Source organism: Gracilinanus agilis, chromosome 3 (genome assembly GCF_016433145.1).
Source record: "Gracilinanus agilis isolate LMUSP501 chromosome 3, AgileGrace, whole genome shotgun sequence".
NCBI classification, from domain to species: Eukaryota; Metazoa; Chordata; class Mammalia; order Didelphimorphia; family Didelphidae; genus Gracilinanus; species Gracilinanus agilis.
The window spans coordinates 30,945,044-30,958,657 of record NC_058132.1 but is presented as its reverse complement, the minus strand read 5'-3'; the positions used below and the strand labels follow the sequence as shown (position 1 = coordinate 30,958,657).

The window sequence follows — 13,614 nt, the reverse complement described above, 5'->3', positions numbered from 1 at the left end:
TCTTTCTTTCTTTCTTTCTTTCTTTCTTTCTTTCTTTCTTTCTTTCTTTCTTTCTTTCTTTCTTTCTTTTTTTCTTTCTTTCTTTCTGTCTGTCTGTCTCTGTCTTACTGTCTCTCTCTGCCTCTGTCTGTCTCTGTCTCTTGTCTCTGTATCTCTCTGTCTCTCTGTTTCTGTCTCTCTCAGTCCCTCCCCCTCTCCTTCTCTGTCTCTCTGTCTTTCTCTCTGTCTCTGTCCCTCTCTCTTTCCTTCCCCTTCCCTGTCTGTCTCTGTGTCTCTCTCTGTCTGTATCTCTCTGTCTCTCTGTTTCTGTCTCTCTCAGTTCCTCTCCCTCTCCTCTGTCTCTGTCTCTCTGTCTTTCTCTCTCTGTCTCTGTCCCTCTCTCTTTCCTTCTCCCTCCCTGTCTGTCTGTCTCTCTCTGTCTCTGTGTCTTTGACTCTGTCTCTCTGTTTGTCTCTGTCTCTTTGTGTCTGTCTGTCTCTGTCTCTCTCTGTTTCTGTCTCTGTCTCTCTCTGTCTGTCTCTCTCTGTCTCTTTCTCCTTCCTGCTTTCTAAGCCCTCCCTCCCAGTCCCCTCCCCAGTTTGCCCCACTCCAGCCCCCACTCCAAGCCTTTCCCCATCCCCCGGTGCCTGCGATGCGGGCTGCGCCCTTCTAAAAAGACAGCTAGCTTGGGCTCTGGACGGGGAGGACACGCTGACAGTCTTTCGGGACTCTTAAGGGATTTGTCCGCAGGGAGGAGGGGGACAGAATAGCAGAGCTTGGGCCCGTAGGGCTGGGGCTGGGGCTGGGGGTCAGGAAAGCAGCACAAGCGCCTCCCAGATGGCCGGTCCCGCTGTGTGGGCTCCGTTTTCCGTGGCTTCCCAAGCACTGAAGCCATACGACAAGCCAACGCTTCATTCTTCCTGAGCTCGATTGTTTTTAAACGGACACAACTTATTGGATAGATAACGTAGAGGGCTCACACGCGTCCGTCCGCTCCCTCCAGAGGAGGAAATCCCAGAAGTCTCCGCCTTTGAGCTCCCGGCCGCGTTAAAGCCATTAGAGGTCAAAGGGGCCGAAGCCTTGGGGCCACCCTGTGTTTGCATCCTAGAGCTCCGGGCCTCTCCCAGACCGCCGGGCCGCATCCTCGGGGTCTCCGAGGGCTTTCCGGAGGAAGGCGGCAGCTACCGGACCAGCGGGAGGCAGCCCAGCGAGACTGTCCTCGCGCTCCCAGGGCAGCCTTGGAGTGTCGGCTCTTTCCCCTTGTCTCGGGCACCATTTCTTTACTGCGTACAAGCCATGTCACTCTGTCGATCCGCTGTCCTTGGGGAGACCCGAGCCGCACCTCCAGCCCCAGAGCCTCGCTCAGGCTGGCTGTCTCCTCCTTCCTCCTGCAGAGGGCGACAAAGACCGCCACGGCTCAGAGAGACTCTCTAGCCCCAGAATTGGGCAGAAGTCCGTTTCCCAGACACAGCAGGGCACTGCCAGCCTCGGCTGTCCTCAGATGAATCCGATGGGCTTTAGAGCAGGAAAAGAACTTGGAGATCAGCCCTTTACAGAGGAGGCTGTTACCAGTGAACCTTGGGCTGCCTGGCTGGATTTGAATTCAGATCCTCAGGTTTTTTAACTTCATTCTTCAAGGGATTTCCCTTATGATGTGTAGATGTAGGTATATATAGGCAGATGTACATATTACACATTCTTTTATCGCATATTATAGATGGCCTATCACACCTATACCCACGCACCCTTTTTTTGTTTTTTTGTTTTTGTTTTGTTTTTAAACCCTTAACTTCTGTGCATTGGCTCCTTGGTGGAAGAGTGGTAAGGGTGGGCAATGGGGGTCAAGTGACCTGCCCAGGGTCACACAGCTGGGAAGTGTCTGAGGCCAGATTTGAACCTAGGACCTCCCGTCTCTAGGCCTGACTCTCAATCCACTGAGCTACCCAGCTGCCCCCACACCCTTTTTTATTATAAAGATAATTGATAAAAAAAATAATAAAAAGAAAGATAATTGATTTTGCCAATTACATGTGATAACAAATTTCCACATAAGTTTTCCAAATTGTCTCCCTTCCTCTCTCTCCTCCCCCCCTCCCAGAGCTGGGAAGTCATTTGATCTGAGTTATACATGTATTATTGCGTAAAACACATTTCTATATTGTTCATTTTTTAAGAGAATAATCATACAAAACCAAAACCTCCAAATAAAAAACCAAGTAAACTAAAGTGAAAAATCCTATGCTTTGATCTGCATTCTGACGCCAACGGTTCTTTCTCTGGAGCTGATAGAATTCTTTGTGTAAGTCCCTCACGACTGTCCTGGATCATTTGCACACCCTTTAAAAAAAAAGTCCTTACCTTCTTTTAACGGTTACCTTTTGAAACCTTACTTTGGAGTCAGTAGTAAATATCAGGTTCAATGCAGAAGCGTGGTGGTGAGGACTGGACAGCTGGGCTTGTGTGTCTAAGACCAGATCTGAACGTAGGATTTCGCGTCTGGACTTGGCTCTCTCCCCACTGGGCCGCCTAGCCACCCCTCTAGACCTTTTTAAACCCTCCCACCTCTCAGAGCATTTTATATACTCTCATTGCTTTCTAATTTAAGTTCACATCCATACTATGTCAGTGCAAACGGTCTCCCTCTTCTTCCAATTTGTTTTCCTTTTCTCCCCCTCCGATGCCAATCAAAGCCCTGCAGAGCCCTGAATTGCACCTCTCTCCACCCAAATTCAAAGCTCAGATAACTACCTGCAACGAAATGATGCTTTAAACACTTTAACTATTCCTACCGGGGCCCCCTGGAGGGAGATGCCAGCGGGCTTCAGACAGGAAAGCTCCTCAGTGCCCTCCTGCAGAACATCAGAGGCTGCTGGGAGTTAGGAGCTCCTGGGTCCCAGGAGGCAGGTGTGGGTAAGAGATCTTACGTTTCTCCCTTTCCTCCCCATCATGGCATCCCTGGAGAGCTCCATAGTGGGGAAAGGCACTTCCTGTCCACTTTATCCACATTATCATCTACTGTACTTGAGCCTCATGTGCTGATGCAATCTCCTGATTTTACAGATGAGGAAATCAAGGCCCGGAGAGAAGTGATTTGTCGAGGTTACGTGGCTCATGTTGCATGCTAAGGGCAGAAATTCAATTGTGCTGTAATTCCGCAGCATACAGACTCGCAATCCATCAGTCCTTGATGAGCTGGGGAAGAGATCTCTGGTTCTAACTTTTCTCTATTCCCGGCTTTGTATTATTGCCTTGATTTGGGGCTTTCCAATCGTTAGTCATCTTATCCAGACTCTAGCCTCCCCACATTACTTGTGCCTCAAACCTCCTCTAAATGATCAGTCACAAAAGCAGATAAAGCCCTCCAGTCCATTGTCCTTTCCCTAGGAAGTTAGGAGGTAAAGAGGATAGAGTTCTGGGTCTGGAATCAGGAAGACAGACCCGAGTTCAAAACCAGCCTCAGACACTAGCTGTGCGACCCTAGGCAAGTCACTGGACCTCAGTTTCTTTGATTGTAAAATGGGGCTAATCATAGCCTTTCCTCCCAGGGTTGTTGGGAAGATCAAATGAGATAATAATTGTTAAATGTCCATTGTAGTTTCTGGTGCTTAATAAATGCTTATTCCCTCCCCAGGAACTCCAGCAGCTAAAGGAGCAGCATCAGCGCCTGAGAATCCTCAAGTTGGGTGAGTGTCTGGATTTGTGATGAGGGACAGAGAATAGTCCCATATGCTGGGATCTCCGGCTTGAGTCCTCCCTCTCCCGACCAGTGAGCACAGTGCCCCCAGCGCAGAGCCCAGTGCCTGGCCTTCTTCCTCTGTTCTTTCTGTCTTCCTGGAGCTTTGCTGCCTGACTACACTCTCCTCGGCTGTCCACTGCGTGGATTTCTCCAGGCTCCCTGCCTGACTTCAGTTTGTGTGCCAGAATTGTTTTCATCTCCACCACCCGGATTTCTCTGACAATTTCCTCTTGCCCAAAAGAGCGCCTCTTCCTAGTGAATGTCCTCCATCCTTTTTTACATTCTGTCTTAGTAGCAATTCTAACCCAAAAATAAATAAGAAAGAAGGGACACGAATGAAAATTTTAGAAGAGTTAGAGTTAATCGATATCTGGAGAAATTTGAATAGGGATAAAGAGGAATATACTTTAGTGCCAGGTATAAGAGAGAAGAGAGATAAGAACTAGATAATCGGGGTTAAGTGACTTGCCCAGGGTCACACAGCTAGGATTTGAATCTAGGACCTCCCATCTCCAGTTCCTGGCACTGTGCTCCCTGGCTGCCCCCTGAGTCTCCCTCCATTCTTCTTCCTCTGATCCTCAATCCACCCCTCCATCCCAGACATCCTGTGTGAAAACAGCATCAAGAAGGTGGTGCAGGAAGTGGAGGCACTGGTCGGTGAACAGGGTCTTAACTGCCTCATCAACAATGCGGGCATTAACAGGCTCGCCACCTTGGAGAGCGTCACGGCCAAGGATATGCTGGCCATCTACGAGACCAACACGGTGGCCCAGCTCATGGTCAGCAAGGTGAGAGAGCCTGGAGTGAGGCTGGGCAGGGTGTCCCCCCCCCCCCGCCCCCAGGGATGCCCAGCGTGGCAGAGGGAGAGGAGGGAACCGGCAGCCCTCGTGTCCTTCCTTCTGTGGCCCAGCATTTAAGGAAAGGGGCCAGGCACAGACGTGGAACAGCCCCTGCCTCAAACAGCTTACCTTCCACCAGAGAGGGAGCAAGGGGTGACTAAATGATATAGAGATGTAAATAGAAATAAATAGGATATGTGCAAAGGAGTGTCTGGGGAAGAGGATCCTGGGAACGGGGGTGACTGAGAAAGAGCCCAAGCAGGTGGTGGTGCTTGAGCTGATCTTTGAAGTAAGAGGCAGAGGGGAAGGTGGGCCTGAATCCTAGGTCCAGAATCAAGCCTGGGCAAAGTCTCAGAGGTGGGAAATGGAATGTTATGCGGGAGGAACAGGAAATAGGCCAGTGTGGCTGGGACACAATAACCTGGAAAGGTTGGCCAGAGCCACATGGTAAAGGGCTTTAAACACCCATCTTGGAGACACTAAGGAGCCACTGATGCTTCTTGAGAGGGGAGTGCTCAAGGGAGGGCAAGTTGCTTCACCTCTGCCTGCCTCTGTTTCTCCCACTGTAAAATGGGGATAATAACAGCACCTCTTTTCTAGGGTGATTGTGAAGATCAGCTGAGATCATATTTGAAAAGCAATTTCTCACCCAGAGGGCAAACAAATGATAATAAATCCTTTCCTCCCTACAGGCTGTCTGGACCAGTATGATATACTGGCTAGAGCCACTGGCTTTAGAGTCCGTAGAGTAAGTTATTCGAAAGCCTACTTAGAGGAATTAGGCCTTAAAGTAAGTTTCTTTTTAGGAAGAAATTTCTCTAAGCCTCGATTTCCTCATCTGAAAAATGAGAGCATTGGACTAGATGAATGCTAAGGTCCTCCTTGCTCTAAATCTGTTCAGATGAACTCTAAGTTGTTTCAGTCATATCTGACTCTTCGTGACCCCATTTGGGGTTTTCTTGACAAAGATACAAAGAGAGTGACTTGCCATTTCCTTCTTCAGCTCAACCTTTTTTTATAGATAAGGAAACTGAGGCAGCGGGTTAAGTGACTTGTCCAGGGTGATACAACTAGGAAGTGTTGGAGGCTGGTTTTGAACTTGGGGAATGTCTTCCTGATTCCAGGCCAGGCTTCATTTGGCAGACGAGGAAACTGGAGCTTAGGAGAGTGACTTGGTCAAGGTCACATAAGCAGTACATGATCAGGATTTGAACTCAAGGTCTCCCTCCCAAGGAGGTTGTGAGGCTCAAATGAGATAGAGTTTGTAAGGTGCTTTGTCACCCTCGAATTACCATGGGCATGTTCCCTACTGTTAATAACACAGTCCTTTAGTCTTGCCTTATTCTTCCCCTGAGCTGAGCAATCAATCAGCTTGGACTATAGCCAGAGGAAGAGGCTGTGTCTGAGCACAGGCTCATGGAATGGTGGAAGGGACCTTGAGAGATTGTTGAGGCCAGTTTTCTGGGCCTCAATTTTCTTATCTTTAAAAACTGAAGACCAAGGGCAGCTAGGTAGCACAATGGTTAGAGTGCCAGGCCTGGAGGCAAAAGGTCCAGGATTCAAATCTAGCTTAACTTCTTAGTTGTGTGACCTTGGGCAAGTCACTTAACCCTAGTTGCCTAGCCCTTGCCACTCTTCTCTCTTAGAATTGACCCTGAGACAAAAAGTTAAGAGTTAAAAAAAAAAATAAAAATGACTAAATTAAAAAACTAACTAAAAAAAGACCCCTATATAAGAAAGCAACTTTTGAACCCAGATACTTACTAGCTGTGTGACCTTAGGCAAGTCACTTAAGCCTATTTGCCTCAGTTTTTCTCATCTGTAAAATGAGTTGGAGAAGGAAATGATAAACCACTCCATTATGTTTGCTAAGAAAACCCCAAATGTGGTCATGAAAAGTGGGACGCAACTGAAATGACTGAACAACCACAAGAGTTCCACCAGGTCTTGAATGTTCCCTTCCTCCTACTTCCCCAAGGCATTTCTCCCCCTCCTGAGGAAGGCTGCCTGCCAAGATGCTGTGATGGGCATCCATCGGGCTGCCATTATCAATGTGTCATCCCAATCGGCCTCCATGCAGCTCCTCTTCCAGAACAAGAAATCCCAGGAAGTGTATCCTTACAGGATATCCAAGGTAAGGGGGCCAGGGCTGGGCAGTGAGAGTCACCCAAGGGAGCTGGTATGGCAGGGACTGGGGCTCGAGGGACCCATCATGAAGCTAGAGAGTCCCACCTGGATCACCCGCCATATTGGGGCTGGGAGAGTCAGTGGTAGCCTTTTCCTAAGATGTCCCTGCTGGCTTTGATGCTCTCCCTCCTCAACCTTCTTCTCTAGAGTCACTCCATCCCTTCCATGCCCACTGGCTCAACCCCCCCCAGGAAACTCTCCCTTTTAAGATGACTTTATGCACACTTTGCATTTATTTACTGCATCAACCAGTGGAATCCCCCTGGAGGATGCAAACCCCTTGAGGGCAGGACTTGTTGAGATTTTTGTCTTTATCTTCCATATGACTAGCTAATAGTAAGTGTTTATCCAATCAAACTGGGGTTTGGAGTTAGCAAGATTTAGGTTCAAATCCTCCCTCCCACACTTCTCCTGTCAGAGTCCTTATTCTGCCATTAAGGCACCTGGGTTCAAATCTCTGGTACTCACTACCTCTCGTATCCCCTTTTGAGCCTCAGTTGTTGCCTTCTCTGCAAATGAGAGAAATAAGTTCTTGGAGTACCCACCTCCCAAGACTGTTGTGAAGCTCAAATGAGATCAGTGCTTTACAAACCTTAAAGGCCGTGTAAATATTAGGTTTGGGGGCTTAGAGCTAAAAGGAAGGAAATAAGCCTTTATTAAGTACCTACTATGTGCCAGGATCTTACAATATCCCATTTGATTCTCACAATTTCTATTATCACACCCATTTTATGGATGAGGAAACTGAGGCAAAAAGAGATGAAATGACTTCCTTAAAGTGACAGCTAGGAAGTGTCTGAGGCTACATTTGAACTCAGATTTTCCTAAATCCAGGCACAGCACTCTATGCACTGCACCATTTAGCTAAATCCACACATGTCTTTGGAATCCAGCCCCTTCGTTCTATAGATGAGGAGCCTGAGGTTCAGGGAGGTTAGATGATTTACCTCAGTGGTAGAATTTGAACCCAGAGCTTAGAGGTTTGATTCCAGAGTTAAGCCTTTTCACCATAACACACTAAAACTCTTATTTCTAATGCATTCTTCCATTAGGGCTTAAAAACTGACCAACCACCTTCAGATGGGGTCCAAATTGCTTTTCCTTTCTTTTTTTTCTATATCAGTTATTTTACACATTTCTCTGTTTAGTTTTATAATAATTAAGTTGTGCCAAGCATCCTACCGAGTTAAAAAGTACAATTTCTTTGGCTAAACACCAATGGAAGAAAATCTATAAACACACTCTCAATGGCTTTAGTTGCTCTATTTTAATCTTAACATGCATTATTTCTAATTATTGCTCCCTTTGTTCCTAAATGTTATTTTATTACCTGGATATATTTTAGGGTTTTAGTGCTTTTAAAAGCATAATAAGGGGGCAGCTGGGTAGCTCAATGGATTGAGAGTCAGGCCTAGAGACGGGAGGTCCTGGGTTCAAATCCGGCCTCAGACACTTCCCAGCTGTGTGACCCTGGGCAAGTCACTTGACCCCCATTGCCCACCCTTACCACTCTTCCACCAAGGAGCCAACACACAGAAGTTAAGGGTTTAAAAAAAAAAAGCATAATAATCACCGCTCTCCAATTGATAAACATGTTAGATAAAAAACTATGGCAAAATATCGCCCTCCATTCCTTTTTTGTTTTTTTGTGCATTCATTTGTCAAACATGGCTCTTTGTGACCCCATTTGGGATGTTTTTGTCAGAGATACTAGAGCTTTTTGCCATTTCCTTCTCCAGTTCATTTTGTAGATAAGGCAACTGAGGGAAATAGGTTTAAGTGACTGACCCAGAATAACACAGCTAGTAAGTGTTTGAGGCCAGATTTGAACTCAGGAAGACGAGTCTTCCTCCGTCCAGGCCCAGTGCTCCACCGACTTGTGCCACCTAGCTGTGCCCAGGTAAGGTCCAGAAAGCCTTATGTACACGGTCTTTTTGTTTTTTTAAGTATGCATTTTCCCATCTGATCCTCACTACAACCCAAAGAGACAGGTAGTGCAAATATTATTCCCACTTTACCGAGGGAGAAACCGAGGCTCAGAAAGGTCAGTTGACTTTCCTAGAGTCATATGGTCAGGGCATGGTGCTCCTCCAAATCCAACTCAATTTAAGAGTACTTAAGTAACTTTAAGACTATTCCTAGTCTACTAATGTTCTTTCTACAAAACCAGGCTTCCCCCTCTAGATTGGGGGTTCTCCCCTGGCTAACGTTGATGGGCCTGGATGGGGGAGAGGCTTTCACCCTGAGCCCACTCGTTGGATGCTGCTGGCCCCTCTTCATCTGTTCCCACGGACGCTCTTGTCCTTCTCCTTCCCTGCTCTTTCTCCCCAGGGCTAGCCAAGGGCCCCTCCCCTGAGAGGAGGGGCGCTTTCTCCTGGGGATACCGGGACAGGAATTGCCCAAGGAGTCATGGATAGGCACTCCTGCTTACCGCAGCCGCCAATACACAGAGATGTGGAAAACTGACTTAGAAACGGAGGGCCCGAAAGGACAGCTCCTGCCCCCTTGCACGGGCAGGACGGGCACCGTGAGATTTTGCAGAGGGCACGCGGGGACGGGAGTGACTTACACACCGAAGGGCAGAGAGCGGATGGGGAAGATCTAAAGTGGGTCAAACAGGAAATGAGGCAGCAGACACCAGGGATAGAGTTGCAATTTGCAAACTGGCAGAGGCTGAGGACTTCGCATGAGACTGTGGGCTCCAGCCAGTTATCTGTTGCTTATATTAAGTAAATGACTTAATTAAGAAATTTCAGCAAGAAATCCCTTTATCACTATCCCTGCAAGGACCCCGTCTCTCCCATCAGATCAGCAAGTTGTGAAGGGAAGTTTGGTCTCCCTGAACTCTACTGATATTTTCAGCACAATAATTTGTACCTCGTAAGCATTAATGGAAGCTAGGTGGCTCCGTGGATAGAGCTCTGGGCCTGGAATCAGAAAGACTCGAGTTTAAATCTGGCCTCTTGGTCACTTACTAGCTGTGTGATCTTGGGCAAGTCACTTAACCTGCTTAGATACCAATTTAGGTTTCATGTCAGGAAAAAGTTTTCTAAAACTTGGGACCCACCAGAATGGCATTTGGCTGCTTCCAGTCCATGCCATATGAGGGTCAGCTGAAGAAATTGAGGCTATTTAAGCCTGGAGAAGCAAAGCCTGGGGTGGGTGGAAGGGGGAAAAGCCAAGACACTGAGGAGGAATTCACTTTCTCCTGCTTGGCCCCAGAGGGTGGAACCAGGAACAATGGGAGGAAGTAGCCGGGAGACCTGTTTTCTCCTCTTTAGAGTTATCTCAGAGTGGAATGGGATGCCTGGGTGAGGGGACAAGGGGTGAGTTCCCCGTCCTTGGATGTCTGTTCTTCTGGGATGAGGGATGGCCACTGGCCTCTGAAGTGCTGAATATCTATAACTCTCTCTCCCCTCCCAGACGGCCCTCAATATGATCACCTGCTGCCTTGCTGCTGACCTGCTCTCAGATGGGATCCTCTGCATCTCTCTGCATCCAGGCTGGATCAAGACGGACATGGGGGGGAGCAAGGTGAGTGGCTGCCTCATCCCACATCCAGCTTGCTTAGGGAGGGAGCCCTTAGTCCTACCTCCCACCCCTATTCCATCTCCCCAGCCAATGCTGATGTCCAGCTCCAACCGCCTCGTCAAAGTCTCTGCCTTGGGCTTTGGTTTATTTGGTTCAACAGAAAGGACTGGGAATCCCATGGGGAATGTAGCATCTCCAGTGGTGTTTGCTCCCATCCCCAAGAAGAAAGGGAGAGACCCTGGGCTCATCCTCCAAGGGACAAGGGACAGAGTGTCAGACTTGGAGGTGAAAAGATCTGAGTGCAAATCCTGCCTCAGATGCTTACTGGAAGGGAAAAGATCAAAGGAAGAGGCTTCTCCCAAATCATTTTTTCTTTGATGACCTGTAGCCTAATCCTGGATTTTCCCTGATTACATTGGAATTTGCAACCTCCTCCTTCCATCCTGAGACTGCCTTTGGGGCACCTGAATATACCTCATACCTACATAAAAGGAAGAAGAGAGCCCAGGTCTATGCAAGCACTCAGGCTAATGCTACATTTCAGATACAGGACAGGTGTTACAGCACAATAGCATTCCATCACGTTTCTATACTGTAATTTGTTCATCCTTTTCCCAGTCGTTGGGCGCTCCCTTCATTTCCACACATCTTTGCCTTAACAAAAAGAGCTGCTACAAATATTTTTCTACATGTAGTGGGGGCTGGGTACATGTGCAGGGGCCCTCAGATGGCCCAGCTGATGTAACTTCCTCACTCAGAGGGATGTTAGCTATCATCATTATCATCAAATGAGATATTTGTAAAGCACTTAGCATAGTGCTTGGCATATAGGAGGACTGTTTAAATGTTAGCTATTATTATTATTATTATTATTATCAAAGTAGATGCGGATTATAAAGTCTTAGCACAGTGCCTGGCACATAGTAGGGCTATATGAATGTTAACTATTATTATCGAAAGAGATCTTTATAAAGCACTTAGCACAGTCCTTGGCACATAGTAGGGCTATATAAATATTAGCTATTATTGTTATTATCAAAGTAGGTGCTAATTATAAAGTCTTAGCACAGTGCCTGGCACATAGTAGGACTATATAAATAATTCATCATCATCATTAGAGGAAGAGAATGGAGTCTCAGACCTTATGAATTTTGAAAGATCCACTTCCCACCTTACCTTAAACTTGATTTTTCTACTTCGTGCTCTTGGTTCTTGTTAGATAGAACAAGTCTATTCCTTCTTAATGACCACGGCTAATATTTATATAGCACCTTGTGTATACAAGAGCCTTTAACAAAGATGGTCTTATTTGATAAAAGGTACTATCAGAGGGCAGCTAGGTGGCTCTGGGGATAGAGCTTTGGACCTGGAGCCAAGAAGACCTGAGTTCACATCTGGCCTCAAACCCTTTCTAGCTGTATGACCTTGGGCAAGTGACTTTACCCTGTTTGCCTCAGTTTCCTCAGTTGTAAAATGAGCTGGAGAAGAAAACAGCAAACCACTCCAGTATCTCTGCAAGAAAACCTCAAATAGGGTCATGAAGAGTCAAGGAATGTACCAGAGTCAAATAAAACAAATCTCCACTTTGGCCATGTCCATACCACTAACTTACATTAAGCTTGCAGTCTGCTAATAACGGTCTCCACCATGCCAATTGTTGTTTTAATGGTTTTTCCCTTGAATGCTTTCTCTCTATGCAGGTAGTTTCCACCTGGGGCTTGTGATTTTTTTTTAATTTTAATTTTTTAATTTCAGTGTAAGACTTGACATTGATCTCTATTCAGTTCCACCTTCTTCCATTCAGTCCAATGCTCTCAACGCCTCTTGAGGTGTTTTTTAGGCATGACTCTGTCCTTGGCTAGGCTAGCGGTTCCTCAGATTTGTGGAGATGGTGGAGGGGTCCTTTGGGAAGCCCGAGGTTTGGAGGAAGGAGCTGTTTTCATTGTTATTTCTTTCTGTCTTTTCCAGGCTCCCCTACAATTAAAGGAGGCCATCCCAGAGATTCTCAATGTCCTGGCCAATCTCAGAGAGAAGGATCATGGGGCCTTCCTAGACTGGAAAGGAGAAGTGATCCCTTGGTAGTCCTGGCTGCCTCCACCCTGGGCAGTGGGGGTCCGTCACTCTTTCACCCCCTCTTACTTACTGAATCCCACAAACCTACGGAACCATTCACTCCTTAGATCTTTCCAATCCCAGCCTCCATCTTTACCTCATCCCCCTCACTCACCGACTCGATCCCCTCCTCAGGCCCTCCCTAATGTCCCCTGGACCCCATCACTCCCATCAGCCCCTGGGTTTAGAGTGTTCAAGAGATCCTGATTAAAAAAAAATGGGAATGTGTTTTTCCCCCAATCCAAATATGAACTCAGTCTCTTCTTTTGATATTTGACGTTGCAGGGAAGTTAATAAAAGGTAGTCTCTCTCTCTCTCTCTCTTTTTTAAATCCTATAACTTTGGTGTATTGGCTCCAAGGCAGAAGAGCGGTAAGAGTTAGGCAGTGGGGGTTAAGTGACTTGCCCAGGGTCTCACAGCTAGGAAGTATCTGAGGCCAGATTTGAAACCAGGACCTCCTAGGGCCTAGTTCTTTAAACGCTGAGCCACCCAGCTGCCCTGAAAGGTAATCTCTTGAGAAAGGCTTGAGCCTAGCCTGGTGCTCCCCTTTCTGCCCTAGGTAGAGAAAACACTAGATTGAATTAGGAAGACTTAAGTTCAAGTCCTGTCTCAAACACTAACTATGACTTTGGGCAAGTGCCTTAATTTCTCAACTATATTTTCCTCATCTGTAAAATGCCCACTTCTTAGCATTATGAAGATGAGTTGATAGTACACATGTAAGACTTTGTTATTATTCAGTTGTTCAATCATGTCTGACTCTTCATGACCCCATTAGGGGTTTTTGTGGCAAAGATACTGGAGTAGTTCGCCATGTCCTTCTCTGGTTCATTTTTTTTTTTACAGATGAAGAAACTGAGACAAATAAGGTTAAGTGACTTGCCCAGGGTCACACAGCTAAGTGCTTGAAGACCTTAAACTCAGGTCTTCTTGATTCCGGGCCTGGCACTCTATCCACATGGCCACACCACTGCCTTTACATAAATCGTAAAGTGCTATATACATTATTATTATTATTGTTATTGTTGTTGTTGTTATTGTTGTTTTGACATGACCCCCATAATCAGAGGAGGTGGTTTGGCTCTATGGGCTTTGAGCTAGACTGAGACTGTTTTTTAGCTACCTCAACTTAAATGCTGGATTTCCTTATGAATACAGACCCTCCCTAAGAGGCTGCAGATTGTGATCTGTGCAGAGGCCCAAAGCGTCCAGGAGCCTCAGACGGGGGGG

At 46.8% G+C, this 13,614-nt stretch overlaps 1 protein-coding gene across 1 annotated transcript in view; it reads left to right on the top strand.

Annotated features, from left to right (window-relative positions):
• Nucleotides 1-12,630, top strand: part of LOC123243050 (C-factor-like) — a 13,509-nt gene extending 879 nt beyond the window's left edge. Inside the window, exons 2-6 of the mRNA XM_044671220.1 lie at nt 3,611-3,662; nt 4,316-4,503; nt 6,533-6,688; nt 10,165-10,275; nt 12,241-12,630. Coding sequence (XP_044527155.1) covers nt 3,611-3,662; nt 4,316-4,503; nt 6,533-6,688; nt 10,165-10,275; nt 12,241-12,354 — 621 coding nt within the window. The 3' untranslated portion in view covers nt 12,355-12,630. The remainder of the gene's footprint in view (nt 1-3,610; nt 3,663-4,315; nt 4,504-6,532; nt 6,689-10,164; nt 10,276-12,240) is intronic.
• Nucleotides 12,631-13,614: the final 984 nt, after the last annotated feature.